Here is a 27,953-nt window from a genome sequence, read left to right as displayed (position 1 = left end):
TTTGAAGTACTTTATTGCCCAATTAATAGCTCATAATAATTTATACATACACACTTGCTTTGTAATTAAATAATTAATTCATTTAAAATAAAACGAATCATTTTAATTTATAAATAAAATATATAATTTAAACATGTAAAATATTATAAAAATATGGAGTATTACAATATAAAAAAAAAAAAAAAAAAACAATATTTTACTTTTTTTAGTGGAATCTCCAACCTCCAGTGTAAAAAATGTCATTGTACGCACCTAATATAATTGGTGGTGATATAGGGTATCTAACGAACAGGTGGTGTCACTGTGGCCAATTTTCCATTTACAATATCACAAGAATAATCTATTGTTAGTTATTTACAAAATACACTCTTCTAGCTAAATCATGGAAAGAGTAAGAATGCTTTAACGTCAGAGATTTGACTAAATACAGGAACATTTCTGCATAAACATACAACATTATCCATCCAAAATTTAGCTTAAAATAACTAATCATCCAAAATTTTATTCATCTATTTACACGCCCATTCAAAAGAGATCAGCTCCTCTACAAAGTTGGATCATCACAAGCTTTCCAAGATGGACAACCTGCACCACATAAGACATAACCCATGTTAGGGAACAAAAAGTAAGTAAACAAGTTTTTTTTTTTTTTTTTTTTTTTTTTTTTAGAGCTATAAGGACAGGTGATGGGAATCAATTCAGGATTACCTGAAATCGGGAGGGGAGCTCTAATCACTTGAGCTATCTCTCACTCTAAACAAAATAACTTAATTAACAAGATCACTTAATAAATATGCTTTAATTTGTACTTTCTAAAAAGTGTATGCACAAGTAAAAATGAAACTTGCACTTTTATTTGCCTTATCTAACCTCTAATATTCTCATCTTATTTTCACTTATTTCGGATTTAATAATACGCTTAACTAAGGTAAAATTTAGATAAAATAAAATATAAATAAGATCTAAATTCTAATAGTATAAATGTACTATAAGGGCTACTATAAAATAAAAGGTTGTTAACTTTGAATAAGATAAGATAAAGTCTAGGGTCTAAGGTCTAAACAAATTCAGCAACTTTTGTGTGCGGGTGGTCACACCATGTGGCCAGCTGACACACACCAAGTAACCCTTGATCGACGAGTAACCTCTGACCATGTAACCCCTGACCGATCGAGTAATCCCTAACCAAGTAATCACTGATCGACTTAATAACCCCAGTTCGAGTAAGTAAATCCTGACCGAGTAACCCCTGACCGACTTAGTAACCCCTGACCAAGTAAACCTTGACCGACCGAGTAACCCTTAACCGACCAATTAACCCCTGACCGAGTAACTCATGATCGACTTAGTAACCCTTGATCGAGTAATTAACCCCTGGCCAAATAACCCCTGACCGACTTAGTAACCCCTGACTGACCGAGTAACCCCTAACCGACCAAGTAACCCCTGACCGACTTAGTAACCCCTGACCGAAAGAGTAACTCTTGTAGCACTAACAAAGTAACTGCCATAATGATTGGCCACACGGTGTGGCCAGCCACATATAAAAGTTTGTGAAATAAATTTATTTAAAGTTATATAAGAATTGATAAATTCAACTAAAAGATTATTTTGGGACTAATAAGATAAGATAATACGTGTGTAAAAAAAAAAGATAAGAAAATACATAGTAATAAGATAAGTAAAGCTCATTAGATATAGAGGGAGCACTGGTTACTCAATTTGAGTAACAAATATTGTGACTCAAATGGCAATCTTGTAAATATTGGTCTTGAAATAGCTGGCAATCCTTTCTTCTTCATCTCTCTCCGCCCAGATTACTCCATAGCTGGCAGTCCTTTCTTCTTCATTTCTCTCCGTCGACTTTCACCACCATCACATCCACCACCATCATCACAACTACCATTATCACTTCGCCGAACACATCACAACAACCACAATCGACCTCCTCTTCTCTAATCTTTCTCAAGCCCGTCAACCTCCGATCTTCTTCGTCCTTTCTCAAGCCCGTCGACCTCCGTCCTTTCTCAAGCCCTTTGACCTCTGATCTTCTTCTTCCCCCATCGACCTCCTCTTCTTCGTCCATTCTCAAGCCCACAACGCCACTTTGCGGCGGAACAAAACGAAACCCTAGTAATAAAAAGTGTCAAGTAGGGTCATATCAACCCCTTAGGGGAAGCATCTTGTTCACGGCATCAATTTTAACTACCTTAGGTGATGGAAATAGAGGAGGCGTTGATAAAGGAAGCTAGACTATGGAGGATGAAGGAGCCAAAAATGGAGGAAATCTGAGATGGAGAGGATGAAGAAAGCAATTAAATCGTGGCCTACTATTTTCCTCCCTACTTAGACAGACAAAATGACAATTATGTCCCTTGAGTAACATGAATTGTTACTTAGCTCGAGTAACTTGGATTTCCTCTTAGATAAAGAGAACAATACACTACCTTGAATGATGACAAAAAGAGTAATATTGTTTGATACATCTTTTTAACTCATAATTTAACATTTGAGAAACACAAATTCTTATATGAGGCTAGCCACACGGTGTGGCCAGTGATCGTAGACAAGGTTACTCGTTAGTGTTAAAGGGGTTATTTCGTCAATGTTATAGGTGTTACTCAGTGAGTGTTATAGGGGTTACTCGATCAGTATTACAGGGTTACTTGGTCAATATTATAAGAGTGATTTTGTTCTTTTACAAGTGGTCACATAGTGTGGATAGCCGCAAACAAGACGTAATTATTCAAGGAAATTGTACCATTATATTTTATAATATCATGCATATAGGTTACTACTAATCAGTTATCTTGCATTCTTACCATATTACATTGAATCTCCAAACATTATTGACATTGCAGACTAATTTTACAGTACAAAAAAAGGAAAAAAAATCATTATGACAATTCGTTTGGTTTAGATTTTGTTTAAAAAAAAATTAAGACATGAACACATACATACCTTATTCGCCATTGCCAATTTCCCACACTAAACTTTCTCATAATTACTCTTCTAAGAATTCCAAGTCTACAACATTAAACAATTGAAGAACCCATTAGTAAACTTATAAAATAAAGTATAATTAAAATAAATAAATAAATAAAACCTATGTTTTTTCACTTATATTATATTATCTTATTTTATTAATCATGAACTACTTACTAGCGTTTATATTATATTATCCGATCATAAATTTTTATATGTAGCTGGCCACACGCTTTGGCCAGCCATCATAGGAGTTACTTCATAATGTTATAGGGGTTACTTGGTCAGTGTTAAAGGGGTTAATTCGTTAGTGCTATAGAGGTTACTTGGTCAGTGTTAAAGGGGTTACTCGGTCAGTGTTATAGGGGTTACTTGGTCAGTGTTATAGGGGTTAATTTGTTCTTTTACAAACGGCCACACACAAAACGGGTTGTTATCAGACTAATCAACTCTTATCTTATACATCGTGTTATCTTATTAGAACTTTTTAACCCTTATTAGACCCTATTGGTCCTTATATATACAAGATGCTATTAGGCCTTATTATAATTAATTAACTCTTACCTCATTTATCAAACATAAAAATGAATTTAGTAACTCTACCTTAGATTATTAGAGCATTAGTTTAGTTTCCGTGCGATGCACGGTTTTAAACAAAACACATTGTAAGGTTTATTTATAATTATAATAATGAGAAAGAAAGTTTTCTACTCTGTAATTTTTTGTATACATGGTAATAAGTAATTTCTATTGTAAGCATATTACTTATAAAATATTAAAAAAATAAAAAAATTATAATAAACACTTTTGAACATTGAAATGTTAATATACTTAAAATAAAACCTCGATAACGACAAAGGATAAAGTATATCAAAAGTTTATTAGATAAAAAATAAAAAAAAAAAACTAATGACATCATCATAACAAATTGGTGGGAAAAAAAATTTATGTCAAAATAACATGTGATTAGGGGAATTTTATCCACCAATCACCGTCTGACAAGTGGACCAACCAGGTTCCGCCACGTGTCCTTCACGAAGGCCAATAGGAGCCTGCCACGTGTCAATCACAGATACGTCCTCTACGGACCAATCGAGGCACGCCACGTGTCCACCCATGCCAAATGGGAAAACCGGCCATCAAGGCCCAATCCTGTCTAGAGGCTTGGTCAGCCCTAGGTTTACCCTAAACCTAGAGAGTGGCACGCTTCTCAAGGCTATAAATACTTAATTAATCCTCATTAATTAAGCAATCCAGAGATCAAGAAATCAAGCAGAGAAGAACAGAAATATTACGGAACACTAATAACCGGCTAATCTCGCTAACGACGCAGATTACCAACATTAAACAGTCTCACCTAGAGAGATCTTATTACTTTAATTTCCGTATTAATTACTCCTTAATCAGGTACTAACTTGATCGTTGGAGGCGGAGCTCTCAGGAGTCTCCGTTATTTTGCAGGTACAGGCGTCCGGTTCCAGTCTCGGAATTGTAACTCTCCCGCAGGACATCAGAAAACCCCGAAACATTTGGCGCCGTCTGTGGGGAGAGTACTTCAGAGATGGCATCCAAGTCTGTACCGACTCCTGAAGAGAGGCGTCCCCTAGACGACCCTCAAGTTCAGTCGGACCATGATACCGAAAGTGAATTTGAAGTGGAAACTCATACAGCTCCAGACGGGACCCTAAGGGCCCGACGTACCCGTCATACCGAAAGGAGGGAACGGGAGCATCTTCAAACAGGAAGCGAGCCAGCAGGCGCACCGCCTGCTCGGCAACAGCCGACTGATGGGTCTGCTCCCATCACAAGGAACGAACTCATGACCTTCATGAGGGATTTCAAGGGAGAGATTCAAGAGTTGATCAACAAAAAGCCGCCTGCGTCAGTCAAAGAGCAGTCGGCCAAAAAACCTTCCACTTCACTGAAGAGGAAGCCAGTTCAAGGGCGAGAGGCGACTCCTCATCCTAAATCCAAGAAGCGGGAGCCACTTGCTCTTGATTTCACAAAATTCCGTTATCCTACGGGAAATAGGAAACCGGTTCGTCATATTCAGGCGGACGGGTCAAAGCAAACGTTCACAGATGCTCGGCTACTGCTAGAGCAAAAGAAGAGTGACCGGTTGTCAGAGTCGGCCTCTACTTCAAACTTCCAAGACAGTCTGCGAAATATCTCAATGAGGCATACGCAGTCGTATCATGAGAGTCAGTCAGGCGGCACCTCCTGTCAGTCTGGCTTTCATAGTGACCAGGCGGTACCAAACTTACTGTTTGTGCCGCAACAACAGTATTTTTTGCAGCCGCCTCCGTTTGGTGGACCTGCAGCAAAAAACGTCCAACCTATGGACTGGCAGCTACGGTTGCTTAGACTTGGTGAACAGCCGTCGGCCTTCTCCAAGGAAATTACTGAAGCCGCTCAGCCGGCCAAAGTAAAAAATGTACTAGTAGGCGCCTATGACGGCACTACTAACCTAGAAGACCATCTGATGGCTTTCACCAACCTGATGTACCTTCAAGGGTTGGATGATCCCACTTGGTGCAAGTGTTTCCCAGCGACTCTCAAGGGAATCGCACAGCAATGGTTCGGCAACCTGCCGACTGGTTGTGTAAACAGCTTCAGGACGCTTGCTTACTTATTTGCCTCCAACTTCGCCATGAACATCCCTGCGAAGAAAACGACCCTTGATTTGGGAACAATTCAGCAGGGCGAGAAGGAGGGGCTTCGTTCTTACATCAGGCGGTTCAACCTGATGAGAATACAGATTCAAGGGTTACCGGATGAGGTAGCTTATACTGACTTTTTTAGAGGTCTCAAAGACGGGTCTACCTTCAAATTTGATTTAGTTCGAAAAAGGGTGGCGACTCTTCAAGAGGCCTTGATTGAAGCAGAAGCCTATATACAGGCGACTGATCTGTGTACGATAAAACAGTCGGACGGGAAAAGGTTCGACAAAAGAGAAGGACGTCAGAAACAGTCGTCTAACAAAGATGAGAAAAGAAAAGAGGTCTGGGCGGCTGATTCCACTAAACAGCCGGCCCAGAAAAAGAAAAAAGAATTCAAACCATACTCCCCAAAGTATGTGTTTAACAAGGATAACCAGTTTATCCTGAAAGAAATAAAAGGACGGTTCTCAATTGAGAAGCCGCTCCCCATGAAGGGTTCTGCAAACAACCGGAACCAAGACAAAATATGTGCTTATCATGATGACGTAGGTCATCACACCAATGACTGCATCAGTCTCATGCGGTACCTAGACCGCTTGGCTGAGCAAGGTGATCTTGACACTTATGTCAAGAAATCTACGGGGAACACTTCCTCAAAAAAGCAGTCGGCCAAAAAGAATCAACAGGCCGACAGTTCCGATACAGATGATGCAGTCGTCTACACCATTGCAGGCGGCTTCTCAGGAGGCGGCCCCACTATTAGGGGCAACAAAGATAATATAAGGCGGTTAGATGTAAATTCCGTTCACCAAGAACGGCCGTCCAAATATACATTTCCTGAGATTGTCATCACTGAAGAGGATCTAGGAGGGGTAAGGGGGCCGCATGACGACCCTCTTGTTATTGAATGTAAAGTGGCCAACCAGAGAGTTGGCCGAATCCTCATAGATACCGGGAGCTCCTCAGATCTCATCAGCAGCAAATGTCTGTCAAAACTGAAATATCAGACGGACTGCATACATCCGGCCTCCCACCCTTTAATAGGGTTTGGAGGAGGAGTCGTCCACCCACTGGGACGAGTAGATTTACCCATTCGCCTGGGCGAAAAAGGGGAAGGACGTCACATGGTAGTCCGATTCCTAGTAGTAGAGGAACTCTCGGCCTACAACATGATTCTGGGTCGACCAACCCTGAATAATTCCAAGGCTGTTATAATCCCGTCTCTTATGCTGCTTAAGTTTGAGAGGGATAATGGAACAGTCGGCTCCCTAAGGGGAGATCAGAGGATGGCCCGAGAGTGCTATCTCTCGGATGTCAAGCCCACTGTTATGGCCACTGGGTCAAGTGGAGAAAAAACAGACCTTGACAATGTCAAGGAGAGTGCGCCTGTTCAAGAAACATGCGACAAAAAGAGAAAGGCGTCCCAGACAGAGTCCGCAAGAAAAGCAAGAAAATAGCAATCATTGGCAGAGGAACGGCCGGATGAGTTCCGCCCTCAGCCGGCTGGTGAGCATGCGGACCTGATCTTAGACGACTCACGTCCTGACCGAACAGTCAAAGTTTGAAGTCCATGAAATGCCAGGCATTAGTCCTGATCTGGCAGTACATAAACTCGCTGTGGATCCGAAAAAGAAGCCGGTACGGCAAAAGAAGCGGAACCATGGCGAAGAAAGAAGTCAGGCGGCAGCCGCCGAAGTCAAAAAATTACTTGATGCAGGGTTCATTCGGCAATGTTACTTCCCAGACTGGGTTGCAAATGTGGTGCTTGTTAAAAAGCCGAATGGCACCTGGCGAATGTGTGTAGACTACACAGACTTAAACAAGGCGTGCCCCAAAGACAGTTACCCTCTGCCTAAAATTGATAACCTGGTCGACTCAACAGCCGGCCATGCCTTGATGAGTTTTATGGACGCCTATTCTGGTTTCCATCAAATTCCTTTATGGAAGAAAGATCAGGAGAAGACGCCCTTCGTCACTGATCAGGGGTTATACTGTTACACGGTCATGCCGTTTGGTCTTAAGAATGCCCCGGCTACCTTCCAAGGAATGATAAACACAGTGTTCTTTGATCAGATTGGGAGAAACGTCGAGGCATATATTGATGATATGATTGTCAAGACTAAACTTCAGAAAGATCATCTAACGGACCTCCGAGAAACTTTCGCCACACTCAGGCGGCACCATGTCATGCTCAATCCCAAGAAATGTGTACAGGCGGTCATTGACATGCAGTCGCCTCGTATCGTCCGAGAGGTTCAGAAGTTAACAGGTTGTCTGGCGGCCTTGGGGAGATTCCTAAGCCGATCAGGCGACAAATGCCTATACTTTTTCCAGGCAATTAAGAAAAAGGCAAGGTTTGAATGGGGGCCGGATGCTGAGGCCGCCTTCCAGAAATTAAAAGTTCACTTGCATTCCTTGCCGAGGCTGGTCAGCCCTTTGCCCAAAGAGGATCTCTACATGTACCTGGCCGTCTCTGATCATGCGTTAAGCGCTGTGCTCCTTGCTGAAAGGGACGGCTGTCAGCTCCCGGTCTACTTTGTCAGTCACGTACTGAAAAATGCCGAGTTGAGGTACCCCCTAGTGGAGAAATTTGGTCTTGCACTCTTCATGGCTGTTAAAAAATTGAAGCCCTACTTTTTGGCACATACAGTCGTCGTGTATACCGACCAACCAATCAAGCGGCCCTTACCATCATGGAGTCGTCAGGACGAATGATCAAATGGGCCATAGAAATACAGAGCCTCGAAGTTACTTTCGAGCCTAGAAAAGCAGTGAAGGGGCAAGCCTTTGCTGACTTTATTGTAGAGATGACTCGTCCTCCTGACTCTCAAGTTCCAGACCAAGTCTGGAAGGTATATGTGGACGGAAGCTCTACTTCAAATGGTTGTGGAGCAGGCGTCGTATGTCAATCTCCAGAGGGCGACAGGTTCGAGTATGCTCTACGCTTCAGTTTTCAGGCTTCAAACAATGAGGCAGAATATGAAGCTTTACTAGCCGGGATCCGCATGTGCAAGGCGGCAGGGGCAAGAAAAATAGACGCCTGTTCTGATTCACAATTGATAGTGAGTCAGTACAATGGCGAATACGAAGCAACCCATCCGGCCATGATCAAGTATTTACAGGCGGTCCGACAAGCAGTCGGCTCCCTTGAGGATTTCCATCTGATCCAAGTGCCGAGATCAGAAAACAACCAGGCAGATGCACTGTCAAAATTAGCATCATCCGCCTCCTCCGATACTCCTCGAACTGTTTTTTGGGAAGTAATGGAGAAGAGAAGCATCGAGGAAAACCCTATTGGAATCCTAGACAGAAGCTCAACCTGGATGGATTCAATCAGGGCATATCTGACAAACGGTACACTGCCGGATGATCCTCAACAGGCGGCAGCGCTGAAAAAACGAGCCTCCTGTTTTGAAATGATACAGGGAGAACTTCACAAGAGGGGGTACCTTCAACCCTTCTTAAAGTGTGTTACTCCTGAAAAGGGACGAGAGATACTAGATGATCTTCACTCTGGTTTCTGTGCTTCCCATATAGGTGGTAGGATGCTTGCTCAAAGGGCAAGGCGGCAGGGCTACTTTTGGCCTACTTTGGAAGCAGATGCAATGGAGATGGTGAAAAAATGTGACAAGTGCCAAAGGTTTGGCAAATTAATTCACCGTCCGGCTACTGACCTCACTACCATTCACAGCCCACTACCGTTTGCTAAGTGGGGCATGGACATTCTGGGTCCATATACGCCTGCTACAGGCGGCAGAAGGTATATACTTGTTGCCGTTGACTACTTCACTAAATGGGTAGAGGCGGAGGCTGTAAAGGGAATCAAGACGAAAGATGTAATTTCATTCATTTGGAAAAACGTCATCACTCGGTTCGGGGTTCCCATGTCTATGGTTTTTGATAATGGTCCCCAATTTGAGACGCCTGTTCTCAAAAGCTGGTTGGGAGACCAAGGAATTGCACACTACTTTGCATCTGTCGGCCGTCCACAAGCAAACGGCCAGGTAGAAGCCTTTAATAAAATCATCTCAGACGGTCTCAAGAAAAAGATTGAACGAGCAGGCGGCCTATGGGCGGATGAACTACCACATGTTCTCTGGGCCATTAGGACGACTGAAAAAGGGGCGACTGGAGAAACTCCATTCCTCCTAACCTATGGTGCGGAAGCTGTTCTTCCAATAGAACACTACGAGCCGACTCTTCGAGTAATGCTATATGACGAAGAGGCAAACTGGGAAGCCATGCGCCTGGCATTAGACTCACTTCCTGAAAAGAGGGGCAATGCTGTTTTGCGCCATGAGATCTATCGCCTGTGAATGACTAGATCATACAACAAAAAAGTACACAGGCGTCCACTCAAAGTAGGGGACTTTGTACTTAGAAAAATGGAAGCAGTTGGTAGGGCTAATGAGTCTAGCAAACTAACTCCCAACTGGGAAGGACCCTACCGAATCTATGAGGAAGTCAGGGACGGTACCTACCGTCTGGAAACACCAGACGGACAACCGTTGCCTCGAACTTGGAATTAAGATAACCTTAAAAAATATTTCTTCTGAAAGATGTAAAGTAAAGAGCTACTTAATAAAGTTTGCACTTACTATTCAATTTTTGTATTACGAGGGGCATGCCGTCTGTACCTTTACAGTCGGCTACTCTCCATTGAGTTTTTTCACTCTATCTTCAGAGGGGCATGCCGTCTGTACCTTTACAGTCGGCTACTCTCCATTGAGTTTTTCACTCTATCTTCAGAGAGGCATGCCGTCTGTTCCTTTACAGTCGGCTACTCTCCATTGAGTATTTTACTCACAATACTTAGCTAAAAAGATTAGGGCCTGGCCGACCCTGTGCCTAACAGGCGGCTACCCTTCTTTTACTTAGCACCTACGTTCACCAAGAACTTACCAAGGCCACCGGCCGAATGATCAGACCAGGCGCCAAGCCACCTGATCAAATCTACAAAACTAATACGACCTGTCCCAACATCATAGCAGGCGTCCGACGGCATCCATCCGGATGAAATTCGTCGCAGAGAGCAGCTCCCTTTTGGGTGGAACATTGTTCTATAAACTAATTACACGGCACCTATACGACTGTCCCCAAGGGCAACCACATAGCCGTTTTTGAGACAAGGATAACTCTATCACTAACCAAACCAGTGGTAGCAGTTGACATCTGAGTCAGATGACCGCCTGTATTACTTGGGATAAATGCAGGGGGTACCTATTGAGTTAATAGCCAACAAACATTGGCGAATCAAGGGGTCTAGCCGGCCTACGCCGCCTGGTACCTCTACTTCTCAAACAAAAGTGACGGCGACTGAGTAACTCCATCGTTAACTCATAGTCACTCCTTCAAATTTGGTATGGAACCTAAAAGGTTTGAGTCGTCCGCCTGTTTTAAACAAACAAGGGCACTCAAACCCCTATTCCTACTAGGTAACCTATTGAGTTAATAGCCAACAAACATTGGCAAATCAAGAGGATCAGCCGGCCTCCGCCGCCTGGTACCTCTACTATTCAATTTAGAGTGTGACAAAGACTAAGTAACTCCTATGTTAACTTAATAGTCACTCAAACTTAGTATGGAGCCTAAAAGGTATGAGTCGTCCACCTGTTTTTAATAAACAAGGGCTCTCAACCACTACTCTTGCTAGGTTAATGATATACGTGTTTTATACAATGGTTTTCCCCGGTTTGATTGCATGATTTTACATGGTTTTGAGCTCTACGGAGCTATTTCTTGCTAACAATCTCTTCTTTAGTGTATTCGATTGTTTTAGTAAGCTTTTCAGGAATATGAAGCGTTTCTAGGCAATTGGACGTGTTTTTAGTAGATTCGGAAGAGTTGATAGCCAAGAACTGCAATTTATGTGGAATGCCCGACCGGGCATGGCTTGCCCGGGCAGACCGGGCAATGAGGAGTTCACAGGAAGAAGCCCAATTCTGAACGGTGCAACGCGCGCCCGATCGGGCAGGCTTCGCCCGGTCAGACCGGGCGATGAAGAAATCAAGTTATGAGATGCAATTTTGGAAACGTGTTACGCGCGCCCGACCGGGCGAGGTTCGCCCGGTCAGACCGGGCAAAGAAGGAAAACTGTCGTATTTTACGCAGCCTTCCTCCGCCCGATCGGGCGAGGTCCGCCCGGTCAGACCGGGCAAAGCTCAAGAACGCGTATTTTCTTATTTTTCCGAAATATTATCTTTTGGGGGTATAAATACCCTTTTGTAATTAACTTTTAGACAGTTAGTTTTTCATTAGTTTTCTCCTTAAGCCCTAGAAAACTCTCAAGAACCCTAGTTTTATTTTCTTAAGCAATTTCAATCTTTAATCCTAGTTTTATTAATTGTTCCTCAAGAATTCAAGATCATCAATTGAAGTATTTGGTATTTCTTACTTTCCATCTCTTTTATTTATTTTATAGTTCTTTAATTATGTGTTCTCTATTAGATCTTGTTTTTGATTTAATTATGATTTGTGAGTAGTTTCCTTAATCCGGGATCTTGCTAAGCCCGATTATGATTGATGTATAAAGTAGATCTTTAAATTCCCCAATAATAATCCCAATTGACATGCTTAATTGATTGTGTTTATGCCAATACTAGATTAGGGATAATTAGTATTGTTATCATCCCTTTGTTCTTATTGCAACGGAAGTTGGGTATTAACGGGATTAGGTTATTTCAATTAAGGGTTTGAAGATCATCACGGAAGTAGATGATTGAATAATTAGGAATCTAGGCATGGTGTTTAATGTCCCTTATTCGCTTGATTCCACGGAAGTAGGCTTGATAGTTAATTTGGGAAGCCATTGATAACTCGGAAGAGACCTTTGGTATTATTATTAGGGATTGCTTTTCTTCTTGTCAATTGATTTATATATTGGGGGTAGATTTATTAGTTTATCAATCATAATCGTGGTGATGCTTGATCTTGGATGCTTTAGTTTATTGATTAATATTTCCTCTAGTTAATTGTGTTATTTAATATATTAGTTGATTATTATCATCCATTATTGATTGGTGACGTGCTTAGTGATTAATTGAGTCTGATTAATTGAATGAACCATAGTCTCTTGGGATTCGATCCTTACTTGCCCTACTACATAGTTAGAAGGAATAGTTAGGTTATTTTTGTTAGGTACGCGATAAGCCTATCAAATTTTGGCGCCGTTGCCGGGGACTAACGGTTTTCATCTAATTATTTGTGATTCGTTTTTTTTGCTAAGCTTTTGGTTTGTTGCTTTGGCTATTATTAACTTCTTTTTATCTTATGAGTTGATGATATACATGCCTTGGAGATGGATGATTTATTGTCACGTCTTGCATCTGGCCATTGTTCTTGTTATTATCTTTATCATGAAAACCCTGATTGCCCTTATAGTGAGTATTTTGTTCGAGCTCCGGATGATTTTAGAATCTTTCCATTCGTATATGATTATTCTGAAAAACAGTTTGTTCTAAATGAAATTTATTGGAGGATTCATGATGAATATTATCATAATTTGTATAATACGTCGGAGGAAGAATCATTTGTTGAAAAACCGATGGTTAAAGAGTCATTGGTTATAGAATCAGTGGTTGAGGTATCATTGGTTCCAATAGAAGAAGAATCATTAGTTGTAGAACCATTGGTTGAAAAGTCATTGGTTGTAGAACCAATGGTTGAAAATTCTTTTTCCTTTGGTAATGAACTTATTCGTGAGCGTAAAATAATAGAGTCGTTATTGGGTGATGATACAGAACAAGACTACCTCCATGTTCGTTCTATTAATTCTAAATTTTTAGCGGAGGAAGCAGAAGGTTGTGGTGTATCTTCATCTTTTTCTTTTGATTTTTCTTTTTACCTTGAGTTTTCTTTGTGTGCTCCTAATCTTTTCTATGTAAGGATTACTGTGCTTGCAATTGAGCCCTATATAGTGCTTAATGAAATGTTTGCAGGAGCGTATGATAAGTTACTCAAGGCGTTAAGTTCTTCTGATGGAAGGAGAATGGTCAAGCTTAAGACCTTGATAAACTAGCGCTTTACGGGAGGCAACCCGTATTTCATTATTTTTATTTTAGTCTTTTCTAATTTTTGTGTTTTCGTTTGTTTTATTTTAGAGAGGTAAGGAGAGGATATTTTATTCTTGTGGGAGTTTCTATATGTGTAGGTTTTGATCTAGAAAGGTTTCGATTTTAAAGGAGAAGAAAGCTGGATTGTACTCGGGTTCGCTCGGGCAGAGCTCGCCCGATCGGGCGCGCGTACGGATCAGCAAAACTGCTCAAGTTCAACAGGCCGTAACTTTTACGTTTCTTATCGGATTTTTGCGTGTGACCTATCGTTGGAAAGCTCTTCAAGTCTACTTTCCAACACAATTAGAATCACTGCATTATAATTTATACAAAAAAAGTTATGATCAGAATAGTACGCATAACTCAATTTTTATATTTTTCCCACTAACACTTTGTTTCATTCTTGCCCAAATTTGTTCCAAAGAGATGCATTGAAATCCTCGAGGCTTTGGTGACATTGTTGTGGTGATGATGATAAGTAGTAGTCGCCTTGACTACTAGCTTCCCTTTAAGACAATGAGGACATTGTCTGATTTTGGCTTGGGGGAGATTTTTGGATTAAGGTATCTTTCTTTTCTCTCTCTTTTTGTTTTTTGACGTATTCAGTTTAGTTTTATTTCTTTCATAGTCTAGATTTTATTGCTTTCTAGGTTAGATTTTATTGCTTTGAAAAAGAAAAAAAAATACAAAAATACGATCCAATGAATAATAAATCATGCTTCCCTGTGCCCCATTCATGAAAATTGTTTTTAATTCTTGGTATATGATGACGAGTATTGTGGATAGGTTAGCCATGATTTGATGTTTGATTGCTTGGATGTCTTACCATGAGTCAATTTTGCCCAACTACTTGTGAATATAGTGCTTGACTAGTTGATTTGGTTAGGAATGTGTGTTAGTTCCTGGTATGTCAATGAAGTTGAGTATTGGTTTATAACTTTGAGTAATGTTTGCATGACTCATTAATATGCACATTGAGGAGGACGAAGGCATTTGTTCCTCTAGGTGGCCTTCAGACGATATTAGATACATTTGTTCCCTTCTTGCTACCCATGTTGTTGCTTGTGCCCTTTTATTGTTTATTTTGCCACATTACAAGCCTATTTAAGCCCCATTGGTTACTAGTCCCAAGCTTAGCTTGGGGGAGCTAATAGTGAGTGAGGCGAGGGAGTTGTAGTGTGCATGTAATTTGCACAATTTTGGGTGGATTTGAGAAGTTTCTTATTTGTTCTTATTGTTGTGGATTGAAAAAAAGAAAAAAAAATTGAAAATTTATTGTGCAAAGAAAAAAAAAAAAAAATTCCAATGTGAGAGAAAAGAAAAAGAAAGAGCAAAGGAAAAAAAAATTGTTTCAATGTTCAAGTGTTCTAATTGAAGGCTGCTCAAGAAAAAAAAAGAGAGTTCAAAGTTTGTTTGTTTACTCAAGTTCTATAATTTTATATTTTGTATATATGAGTGAAATTTTAAGTGTTGGAAATTTTTAATATAATTGGGATGTTTGGTGAATTTTTGGTAGAGCTGAGTTGTGTTGGAGATGATTTGGTCATTAATTTGTTTTGACCTTGGTTTTATTTATTAGGATTTTGGCTCCCTTAAGCATAGCTTTACTCTTACATTTTCCCAAATATTTCCCACCTTTTACCCTAGCCTTACATTACAAGCTTTGAAGACCTTCTGACCTTTGTGCATAGAGTTGTGTGAATGTGAAATTAGTTGTTTTCCAATGCAAAGAATGATTTGATATATTTCGAGTCGACTGCTAGGTTGAGTGCTTGTTTTCTTAAAACACACGAGTGCGTGAGCTTGGGAGGGCATTGTTCACATTTAAAGGAGTTGGATGGAGAGCGACCGAGTATATCTTTTACTCGCCACATAAATGAGAGTTGAGTGTGTGAACACTAGTCTTGAATTCTATATGCTCTTGTGGTTTGCTCTATTTGACCATTGTCAGACAGGATGAGTAGTTAGATGGATTTGATTGGTTGACTTTGATGCATAACTGTCGAGTTTACCTTTAATCGTATTTATTGATTTGAGTTACTTTTGGGGTGAAGTATTGATTTATTTATTCATTGCTTTGCTTAGGGACAAGCAAAGGTTTAGCTTGGGGGAATTTGATATACGTGTTTTATACAATGGTTTTCCCCGGTTTGATTGCATGATTTTACATGGTTTTGAGCTCTACGGAGCTATTTCTTGCTAACAATCTCTTCTTTAGTGTATTCGATTGTTTTAGTAAGCTTTTCAGGAATATGAAGCGTTTCTAGGCAATTGGACGTGTTTTTAGTAGATTCGGAAGAGTTGATAGCCAAGAACTGCAATTTATGTGGAATGCCCGACCGGGCATGGCTTGCCCGGGCAGACCGGGCAATGAGGAGTTCACAGGAAGAAGCCCAATTCTGAACGGTGCAACGCGCGCCCGATCGGGCAGGCTTCGCCCGGTCAGACCGGGCGATGAAGAAATCAAGTTATGAGATGCAATTTTGGAAACGTGTTACGCGCGCCCGACCGGGCGAGGTTCGCCCGGTCAGACCGGGCAAAGAAGGAAAACTGTCGTATTTTACGCAGCCTTCCTCCGCCCGATCGGGCGAGGTCCGCCCGGTCAGACCGGGCAAAGCTCAAGAACGCGTATTTTCTTATTTTTCCGAAATATTATCTTTTGGGGGTATAAATACCCTTTTGTAATTAACTTTTAGACAGTTAGTTTTTCATTAGTTTTCTCCTTAAGCCCTAGAAAACTCTCAAGAACCCTAGTTTTATTTTCTTAAGCAATTTCAATCTTTAATCCTAGTTTTATTAATTGTTCCTCAAGAATTCAAGATCATCAATTGAAGTATTTGGTATTTCTTACTTTCCATCTCTTTTATTTATTTTATAGTTCTTTAATTATGTGTTCTCTATTAGATCTTGTTTTTGATTTAATTATGATTTGTGAGTAGTTTCCTTAATCCGGGATCTTGCTAAGCCCGATTATGATTGATGTATAAAGTAGATCTTTAAATTCCCCAATAATAATCCCAATTGACATGCTTAATTGATTGTGTTTATGCCAATACTAGATTAGGGATAATTAGTATTGTTATCATCCCTTTGTTCTTATTGCAACGGAAGTTGGGTATTAACGGGATTAGGTTATTTCAATTAAGGGTTTGAAGATCATCACGGAAGTAGATGATTGAATAATTAGGAATCTAGGCATGGTGTTTAATGTCCCTTATTCGCTTGATTCCACGGAAGTAGGCTTGATAGTTAATTTGGGAAGCCATTGATAACTCGGAAGAGACCTTTGGTATTATTATTAGGGATTGCTTTTCTTCTTGTCAATTGATTTATATATTGGGGGTAGATTTATTAGTTTATCAATCATAATCGTGGTGATGCTTGATCTTGGATGCTTTAGTTTATTGATTAATATTTCCTCTAGTTAATTGTGTTATTTAATATATTAGTTGATTATTATCATCCATTATTGATTGGTGACGTGCTTAGTGATTAATTGAGTCTGATTAATTGAATGAACCATAGTCTCTTGGGATTCGATCCTTACTTGCCCTACTACATAGTTAGAAGGAATAGTTAGGTTATTTTTGTTAGGTACGCGATAAGCCTATCAGTTAACAAATTACGAGTTAAAGCCAACATTGGCAATAAAGGGAAACAACCGGTACCCGCCGCTTGTTATCCTACTTACTTAATTCCTTGGCGACTAGGTAATACTATTTACTTGGTCAGACCGATTGAATAAAGAGTTCGAATACCGATTGAATAAATGGCCGCCCGATCGTCTATCCTGGAAACAGACAACCAGTCGTCCAGGGGCATAGGCGGCGTACTTACTATTTGTACCTGTCTGCAACGTTCGGCCATACACAACAGTCGGTCTAGTGAACAATGGAATACTTAGACAAATTTGAATCAAAACAAAAATTTGATTAAAAATAAGCCGGTCATTAAAGACCAGCAAAATATTCAAAGCCCCGGCCCCCTGGCCGGGTAAATACAAAGCAAACGGCACGCAGGCCGTGGGAAAAATACTTTAAGCTTAAGAAGGGGGCAGTTCAGTATTAGCAGCTGCCGCCTGGTCAGCACTCTTCTTGCTGGACTTGGCTTCAGCTGCATCCTCTTTTGATGCCTTACCCCAAGTGGCACAAGCGCCACTATCGGCTGCTCATCCCCATCCAAGGCCTCCTCCAACGCCTCGTCCTCAGCAGCCGCCAGGATCTCTTGATTATATGTTTCCGAACACTGGCGGTACGTTCTTTCCCATGAGGCAAAGTCGGCACTGGGGAACAGGCGGCCCCAGGTCATGCGCTGGATTTGAGCGGAGTCTTCCACCATCTCCCGGACGAGCTCTTTCTTCTCTTGCTCGGCCTTTTCCGAGAGCTCTTGGGTAAGACTCTTCTCTTGGCTCACCAGGCGTTCTTTTACGTTGGCCAAAGATTTCTCCATGGCTTCGTAAGAGTGCATTTTTTGGCGAAGAGGTTTCAACTCGGCCTTAAGATTTGTGACGGTCGCCTCCAGCTCGTCATTCTTCTTCTGGGCCGCCTCTAACTGAGCCCGAACAGCGGCGGTAGCCTACGCCTGATAATAAAGAAGATCAATGGTCAGTACTTCATTTTGGGCAATTTGAAACATTGCCTTATCACAGCTGGAGGCGGCCATAGCTTTTGCGGCCTTTACCTCTTTGTTTTTCCGATCAATCGGCTTGCGAAGGCTGTTGACTCGGAGCAGGGCCTAAGTACAAAAAAAACAGGCGTCAGTTTCCAAACAAAAAAGATAACAGGCGTCCTGGAACTCAAATACTCAAAAATATGCTAAGTATACCTCAGCAAGGACCCCTGAAATCCCATCAAGGTCAAGGGTGCCGGCACCCCTGACCGCCTCCCTTTCAGATGGAGGAACTACTTTGACCATGGACTTGGCTACCTCAACCAAGTCAAGCCCCTGAGGGCCGGCTGCATCAAGCGTAAGAAAAAAAGCAAGTTAGACCTAGTCAAGAAGGAAGCAAGTGTGAAAGTTTTTACAAGTGATTGTCCATACTTCTAGGCGGCCCCGCCGGGGTTTTAGAAGAAGTGGCCGGCTGCTTCTCAGCCGCCACTGTTTTCCTGGAAGACCCAGGAGAACTTGCAACAGTCGTCCTCCGGGCCTTGGGGTCCGGCTGTTGCGAGGAAGAAGCTCTTGGAGTGCCCGACTGAAAATAAAAAGAGTTAGTATATGCATAAGACAACTCCTAAAAGAAGAGTTTTCGAAGCCTACCAAGGGTGCCCCTTGTTGGGGGAGTCGGCATAAGACTGTTGCATGAGAGAGGCCCGCAACATGGCCGCCGCAGTCTTGGTTGCTGTTATTTTACTCATGGCGTCAGCTGCAAAAAATAAACAGCAAAGTTAGTAAAGATCCCAAGTAAACATGGCGTGAAAAAAACAGAGTATTTGTCAGGCCGGCTACCTCTAGAGCACCGACTGCTGAGGCCACAGGCGGCCAAAAAGTACTCGTCATAGAGCCACTTGAAGCTCGGGACGCAGTTTAGGGGTACTTGCTCTCGTACCCCTGAAGTAGGGTTAACCCTAGTCTCTACTTTGAAGAGTCCTTTGTCTAGAATCTCTCTTTTAGCCTTTGGGGGAACAGGCGGCATGCTGCGGCCGCCTGCGAGAAGAGGCGGATCCCTATTCCACTTGTTAAAACGTTGGTTCAGCTCCGTGTCTGAACCCTCAATGATAAGGAAGGTGTTCCGCCAATCCTTCCATTTGTTCGCTTTACCTCTCGTCATGAGGTAACCCCTATGGCTTGTTAATTGATACCAGCCGGTACCTCCCGACTTAGGGGTCCGGCTGAGATAGTTCATGTGGGCGAAAGCCTCAAAGCTTGGCTCCACCCCGTACAATTCGCACCCGGCCACATAGCCGAGTACGTTCACCCAAGAGTTGGGGGCTAACTGCCATAACCCCAAATCATACCCATCTAAAATCCGCTGAACAGCCGGATGTAATGGGAAGCGCAGTCCAGCTTTGATGGCCGCCACATAGCAGCCAAAGCAGCCGTCATCATAGCTGGTACCAGCCGGCCAGACGACAGTGTCTTCTGGATCCGGCACGAACAGTAAAAATTCCGGGCCCATTCTGTGGTTAGCAATAAAGCTCGCCACTTTGTCTTGCATGGTTGCGATCCGGCCCCGGGGTACCATGCAGTAGTAGGGGGCGTTTTCCTCTCTGTAAGAGGCGGACGGCTCCGCCCAATTGTCCCCCTTCTCAACTGCATGAGAAAGTCTCGCCTCTTGTAGGCGGCTATGTCTTTCTTCTGAGCCTGGAGAACTGTGGCCAGAAGAGCTGGACTCGGACTCGTCCTCTGACGAGTCCGAAGAGGACGACTCCTCCCCTCTCCCAGAGGGGCCCGCCTCCTCTCCCTTAGAAGGAGCAGGAGGAAAATTAGACATGTCAACGGTAAGATGGGAAGGGACCACCTTGGCCCCTCTCTCAGAACTGTCGGCTTGGCAGCCGCCTCGTTTCAATTCTACATCTGGCGCCTGGTCAGATGTTTCACTAAGGAGCACCCTTTGGGAGGAGCCGTCTGAGTTTGATATCATAGCAGTCTGTTTTGTTCTGGCCATCACGTTCTGCATAGACACAGATACAATCGGACTTTGTATAAAGGGCAAAGATGGGTCCAGAAAAGGGCACGCGGCACTCCTAGTCCTAGATTCAGCCGTCCCCGGTGACCGGCTGATCACTAACTTAGGTCGTGTCGTGTGCTTCCGTGGTGCCATTTCAAAAAATAAAAAGAAAATTAAGAGTAAGAGAACTGAGTTACCTGAACGAGTGACGGTTGATGAAGTTCTGGAAGTCCGGTGCAGTCGGCTTGTCAGAACAGGCGGTAGGCAGAAAAGGTCCGAAATGTCAGAGCAAGTTCAGGGGTCCGAATGTTCTCGCAAAGTTCTCAAATGTGAAAATGACCGAAGTCAGCACTTCCTTTTATAGGCAAAGTGAGAAGGCGAAGGGTCGCTTCCAAATTCAAAATTTGGGCGGGAAAATCTCTCGGCCGTTTGCAAGGTGACACCTGTAGCAGGCCGTCGCCTGTCACCGTGCGACACCTGTCACAGGCGACACGTGACCAGTCACGTGCCACCTGTGAGGGGCAAATGATTAGGGGATTTTTATCCACCAATCACCGTCTGACAAGTGGACCAACCAGGTTCTGCCACGTGTCCTTCACGAAGGCCAATAGGAGCCTGCCACGTGTCAATCACAGATACGTCCTCTACGGACCAATCGAGGCACGCCACGTGTCCACCCATGCCAAATGGGAAAACCGGCCATCAAGGCCCAATCCTGTCTAGAGGCTTGGTCAGCCCTAGGTTTACCCTAAACCTAGAGAGTGGCACGCTTCTCAAGGCTATAAATACTTAATTAATCCTCATTAATTAAGCAATCCAGAGATCAAGAAATCAAGCAGAGAAGAACAGAAATATTACGGAACACTAATAACCGGCTAATCTCGCTAACGACGCAGATTACCAACATTAAACAGTCTCACCTAGAGAGATCTTATTACTTTAATTTCCGTATTAATTACTCCTTAATCAGGTACTAACTTGATCGTTGGAGGCGGAGCTCTCAGGAGTCTCCGTTATTTTGCAGGTACAGGCGTCCGATTCCAGTCTCGGAATTGTAACTCTCCCGCAGGACATCAGAAAACCCCGAAACAACATGTGTACAATTTGAAGAAGGGATGATGCCAGCAACATTTTATTTTAGTATTAGTTAATAAATATTAACCTTGTATTATTTTATTTAACTTATTTGCATCTTATTTGTATTATTAAACTTGAAAAAAATGAAAATATGTTGTCTTAAGGGAAATGAAAAATACAACTCTTAGACTTATAAACAAGCATTTATTTTCTGGAAGTGGATTGGAGAATTAATTTAGTATGAGAAACCTATATCTATCTTATATATTAAATTTGGGGTTCCAACGCGCATGATACGTGTGAAGTGGCTAATCCTTTGAAAAGAGTTTTTTCAATTGGCCCTAATATCCTATGCCTGTTTGCATGAAATTTTATAATACTATTTGTGCACATGGGATAAATGTGCCAGATGTTGTGTAATCGTGCAATGTTCGAAAATTTAGTAAAGTGAATTTAGATTTAGTGAGAAAGTGACAAAAATATCATGATCTAGAAATGTAAAAGTTTGATATATTTAAAGTATTTAATAAGATGTATCAACGACTAATCAAGGCATCACACGAAAATTGAGAGTAAAAGATATACAGAGTAGATTTGAATTATTATTGAAATGAACACAAGTTTTAATTTTAGAATAATTAATCAATTTAGCATTAGTTAAGTTTTGTTTTCCTAAATGTAATAGGAAAATAGAAAAGAGTTTCTCAAACTTTTAAATTGGATTAAATTTGTAAATAAACATTTTTAGGGTATAAATGTTCGCACATTATTTATAAGAGCTCTTTTAAACTTTTTAAAACGTTGGGAAGCATTCCTGACAAATAATATATGTCACGTGTCACCCTTTGAGGAAGTTTTAACCTATCACATTGTATCTATAAAATGTATTAGATAAAATTTTAATCAAATTACCTTTAGATGCTCTTTTCTTCCTTGCGGGAGCACTAATACCCTGGTTCTTTCGTTCATCTTGCCAATTCTTGATGTTCAATTCCTTGCATTTTCTCTTTAGGGTGGATTCTGAGACTGCACAACAATAATGTAATTGCATCTATCAGTTATTAGCATGGTAAAAGACACCACATTAATTTGACGACATGCACTCATTTTGAAGGTGACAAAGTCTTTTCCAAGAGTGCCAATTGTTGCAATAATTAATGACAATAGCAAGTACTACATCATTTTGAAGATGTTGAAGAAGTAGTAATGCAGTAGTGTTATATGTATTTGTCGTTACATAACATTCAAATTCGTATTTAAAAGTTAATAATTGTACATTTGGGTTGCGAAATGTACCATTGATAGTAGAATAGTACTACTAATGGTTGTAATAGAGTACTTTTGAAGCTAATATGTGTGTTACTAGATTGTCAAATCGTATCATTGTTAGAGTAGTGGTATTATAAATTATTGTACTGGTACTAATGACTACAGTGGTACACAAAAATTTCAAAATGAAAGTGACAAAATGTAGTCTCGTCACCTTTTATTATAGTACTAAATTACATACGTACCAAGAACACATGACAATACTCCCTTTAGAATTCCTGGAAGATATTACTCCTCATTTGATACTTTTTGCTTTATGATGGTACATCATATGTACCAACAAGTGATGTAGAAGTACAAATGAGGAGTAGTGGTACTTAGGGGTGAGCATAACAAGGAACCTGTTAAAATTCCTGGAATTAAAATCGAAATCTGTCGCAATAGGTTTCTCAAATTGGGAACCAAAATCGGAACCGAAACTTGTTGAAAAGGTTCTTGGAAATTGGGAACCGGAATCTACAGGTTCCGATTAGATTCCGATTCCGATTCAAGGTACCCTATCTTGTAATATACGGAGTACTTAACAACTTTTTGCAAAACTTTTTATAAAAAACTAGATAGTCACTAATTATAATTGTTTTAACTCACAAATAAAACAAACTGATAGTAATTGTTGAGCAAATTTAATACATATATTTATAATTGTAATTTTGATATTTAATATTTAAAAAAAAAAAGGTTAGAATTGGTGTGTAATTTGAATTTAAATGATACTTTTATTAGGCTGTAGGGTGCCCTAAAGGTTTCGATTCCAAAAAATTGAGAACCTGAAATGGAACCTGTTGCAATAGGTTTCTCCATTTTGCTACTTGGAACTGGAACCTTTCATACACATTTCGGTTTCGGAACCTGCCGTTCCTAACATATTTCTGTTTTGGTTTCAAGGTACCCTAATTTTTTTGCTCACCCCTAATGGTACTAAACACCTTCATAATTGTACATGCTATTGTCACTAACAAGTACTACCTTCGTCTCAGAAATTCTGGTACGTTGGACTTTTTTCACTATTCATGTATTAGCTTTGACCATGAGTTTTTTACTAACATAATAAAAATATTTTTTTTTATAAAATATGTTGTTAGATAGGTATTAATATAAAGTTTCATAATAATCATTTTGAAAATAATTTTCATTAATATTTAATTGCGTAAAAATAAAATTAAAGTAATGCATTGACATGTGTACAATATTGACTATGAATAACAGTTAAGTTAATGATTAGATAACCTCGATGAGGAGTGTGAAAAAATACTTACTTCCAAGGTGGTCAGCTGCAGCGTCTAATGTTCCTTTGAGGTACGGCAACAAATCTTCCTTGGTCAAATTGCACTTTTTCTTCCTAGCTTTTTTTGAAACTTCGCATTTGACACCTTCAATTCCACGATTAATAGATTGGTATTCATGATCAATTTGCTTATTTGAACGGATGCCAACTTCATTGTTGTGCTCGTCCCTTGCCATTATTGTACTCGATAAGAATGTATAATCTTCTCCATCACCCTCACCATCGATGAGTTTTGTACGATAACTAACTCGCTCTGTTTCAGCCTCCAACTCTTCATAAACAGGTGAAACCATACTTAGCTTATCAAATTGTTGTTTCATCGACGTTGTAATAGAAAAGACCTTAAAATCATCATCTTCTATCGTATTTTTCAAGGTTCTTTGCCAAAAGAATTGCACGATATAGACATCATTTGTCGCGTATGCACTCCCTAAGCATATAGCCAAGGAGCAATTAATCTTAAACTGACGTGACAAAGGCACCAAGGAGAAGTTGTCCGGAAAGCGAGTGATATCTCTACAAAAACATAGTCCTTTTGATGAAAATGTCGTGCCAGCAACCGCCTGTCCTTCAGTCATGTGATACATGGCACCGGCTTCCCAAAAGGGGTAATAGGAAGGGTCTTTCATATAAAAAGGCAACTCTGCATTCGACATGCAGAGTTGCTTCGAATTGCAGCTTCGATCAGGACATGTACAAGGCATCCAAGTTTGTGCCAAAGGTAAATCATGATCCTCGCATACCTTGGTTATCACTTTCAAAATCTCAGCTAGCACTCTTTGCCGAGGTTGGTAATGAAACTGTAAATGAAATTTGTTTAGCTACAGTAGATGGATAATTGCTCGAAAAGATAAAGGTAAAACAAACGCAGAAGGAAAGTGTTACCTGTGTGTTTGCACGAAGGTTTACTGCCTGTAAGAGATTTAAACTTTATTAATCTGACAAATTTAATTAGCAAAAGAAGTTTTCCAAGTATTCACCTAAATCATTATTGTGATGGAACCAATTATATCATTCTGAGAGATAAGTAATTTTACTCGTTTCAATATCATTTAGACATTCTGTATAACACTTAAAATGTTAGCATGCAATTCGTTTCCTTAATTTTAGACATGTATGTATCTACTAATTACATTTACACAACATTTTCGTTGCACCATGTTAAGTTGTTAACCAACATTAGCTGTCATAATACCTTTGGAACATACCTTTGAAACATTTATCTAACAAATTAACAATAGTAGATCAAAACGAAAAACAAAAGGTCAGGGTAGCTAATATATTTGAAACATATATCTTACAATACAAATGCTACCTTTGTATCATAATACATTCCCCCATTTTGACCAAAAAGTTATATTGTAAATTGCTCAAACTTACAATACAAATGCTATCTTTGAATCATAATTAGTACGTACCCACATTTTGACCAAAAAGTTATAACGGAAATTGCTCAAACGTAGCAAGTAAAATAAGACAGAGGTACAACAAGCTTTAGAAATAGAGTAGAACGGACGATACACATAAATGAAAAGAGTCTAACCTTGAGAAGATTGCAGATTATATCAACAACAGCAAGATCAATTTCGGTAGATGCAATTACAACTTCATAAACACCAACACATTGGTTAGTGTAAGGATCAAACACAGGAATTGCCAAAGTTCCGCATATGATATAGTTTTCCTTGGAACTACTTGGTTTCGGACAATTTTGATGATGATGCTTGTAAATATGCAAATTAGGCGCCCATAGAGGGCACCTAAGTCGAAATGCAGAGACCGAAACCTGCCTATTTAGAAGGTAAGTCACCTCTTCCGTAGTAGACAAGTACGGAATAAGGGTGTCAATGAGGCCAAACGAGCTACTGCTTTTAGTCTTTTGATCACAGGAATAAACTCGGGTTAACGATTCACATAAGTATCCCTCGGTCACATCTAGCATGAACTGTTGATCTTCGGTCCACGAACCAGGTATATTGCGTGGTGAAGATCTTAGTACATTTTTCTTGACGATTTTTGTTACTAACCATAATTGAACAGCTACAATTTGATTAGTCTTTAGTTGTGGATGGAAATCCAAAAGTGATTTCTCCAAGTTCTGTTCAGTGAAAAGCTTAACTGCAAGGTTATAATTTCAAAATATGAATTAGCCACATTATATGTTATTTCTTGCACCTTTGTATCCAAAACAATGGAGTGGATCTAGTCACTTGTCACCCGACCCGAATCGACCAAATATCAACCGACAACTGATTTGAGCTAATATCCTATATCAATCAAATATTGCTTTAAAGAGTTTAAACTGACCCGGTAATAGTCTGAACCCAAACTGACACCTAACCCAACTAGAACTCGAAACCTATTCTAATCCGACGTAACTAGCAATTGACCCGGCCCTAATGATTTGTAACATAGTACAAGCCGATTTGACTCATCATCGCTAAGTCAACCAGTCACAAAATAAGTTCATTATTCAATCTAAATCAATCTTGAGTTTAATTTGATTCCAATATAAAATTAAGTTTAGCATAACAAGGTATTGATAAATTATGTTCATATGATATACCCCTTGTTCGCAATTATTTAGGTTTAACATTATATTTGTCATAATGCTTGATCGAATGATAAAAGATAAAAGGAGTATAAGTTTTACTTGAACACACCAATATTGATCTGACTTGAACTTAACCCAAAATCAAGAATAACCTAATTTAAGATTAGCAAATCCAATAATAATTGATCTAACCCAAATCTTACCCCAAATTGAATTCACCCGCCATAAATTCGACTCGCATCAGAAAGGGTGAATGACATGACATAAGATGTACCGAACTTGACCCAACCGAACCTTAACCCAATCAAGAGATTGTATTTACTTAAAATGATCCAATCTGAGTTTGATCTGAAACATGATTTGGCTTGACCTTACTCTTACCCCACATAAATACCCGAATGAGGACTCTTGTAACAACAAAAACAAAAGATAAATAATTAACAAGAATTCATCTATAATGTTTTAATGAATATAATAATTAATTAAGGAAACAATCTCAAACAATGCGAACAACTATATATTGTATCATCAATATTTAATGAATCTATCCTTATTGGTTTGTGTTTTGTTAGTATCTATTTTTACCCCTATGAAGTTGGTGGGTTTTACTAGGCGACAATTTCTTTGATCGACAAATAATGATTCATATTTGCCCATATTTCAGGGTTTATTTTATTTAGCATATCAAAGCATAATTAGAAAAACTATGAATATATTAATCTTAGTTATTAACACAAATGAACCCATCAAACCACCACTTCGGAACTAAGTGAAACTTACCGTTACCGGAACCGTCATCGTTGACTTGGTCAATAAAATTGGAAACTGGAGAAAATGGCGGAACTAGCTCCTCAGGAAGCAAAACGGTGGGCCTTGGCTCGTCAACTCTGCTAAAGGTTCCCAAGGGTTCATCGTTTTCAACTTCGATTACATACAAAACAACACGTCGTCAGCTTTGATTTAATTGTCATGCTGCTAGTATATATAACCTAATGTCCTTCTGTAATAATACGATACTAACTAAACACAATAAAAACCCAAAACTAGAGCTCGATCTTACCTGTATTATTGCTTGAAAAATAATCGATGATCACCCAAGAAGGAAATTGTGGATCGGATGAAACAAAAGAGGTAAAGATCCCGTCGGGCACCGGCTCGGGCACGAGCTTTTGCGTAAGCATGACTTGAAGGTGTGAAATGTTTCTTGGAGCACTTGCCAAAGCAAAGAGATTGGATAACAACAGTGGATTAGTGTCCCAAAATCAAAGAAGAGGTCCATTTAAGAGTAGAAAAACAAATGAATCCTTCTCGAGTCACTATCAAGGTGATGTAAACATTTACAAAACTTAGACTCTCCGATCAGCGTTTGTATCTTTAGATGGGATGATCTGATTAGGATTGAGAA

The 27,953-nt window shown here is 40.3% G+C and overlaps 1 protein-coding gene across 2 annotated transcripts; it reads right to left on the bottom strand.

The window, feature by feature from the left end:
* Positions 1-298: 298 nt before the first annotated feature.
* On the bottom strand, positions 299-27,953 carry LOC110690001 (protein NLP6-like). Of its 2 annotated transcripts, none has more exons than XR_002504981.1 (8): positions 27,609-27,953; positions 27,329-27,469; positions 25,538-26,112; positions 24,880-24,906; positions 23,966-24,794; positions 22,293-22,406; positions 709-3,027; positions 299-585 (listed from the first exon to the last, which is right to left on the bottom strand). XR_002504981.1 is itself a non-coding variant. In XM_021866824.1 (8 exons), exons 1-7 carry the CDS (start codon positions 27,727-27,729, stop codon positions 3,005-3,007), a joined length of 1,830 nt encoding a protein of 609 aa, XP_021722516.1. In that variant the 5' UTR covers positions 27,730-27,953; the 3' UTR covers positions 299-585; positions 2,962-3,004. The 2 variants fall into 2 exon arrangements, 1 of the variants encoding a protein (XP_021722516.1); XM_021866824.1 differs by having other exon boundaries at positions 2,962-3,027.

This window comes from Chenopodium quinoa, unplaced genomic scaffold (assembly GCF_001683475.1).
Source record: "Chenopodium quinoa cultivar QQ74 unplaced genomic scaffold, ASM168347v1, whole genome shotgun sequence".
Classification (NCBI taxonomy): Eukaryota; Viridiplantae; Streptophyta; class Magnoliopsida; order Caryophyllales; family Amaranthaceae; genus Chenopodium; species Chenopodium quinoa.
Note: the sequence above shows the minus strand (reverse complement) of the source record. Positions and strands in the feature narration are given on the sequence as shown.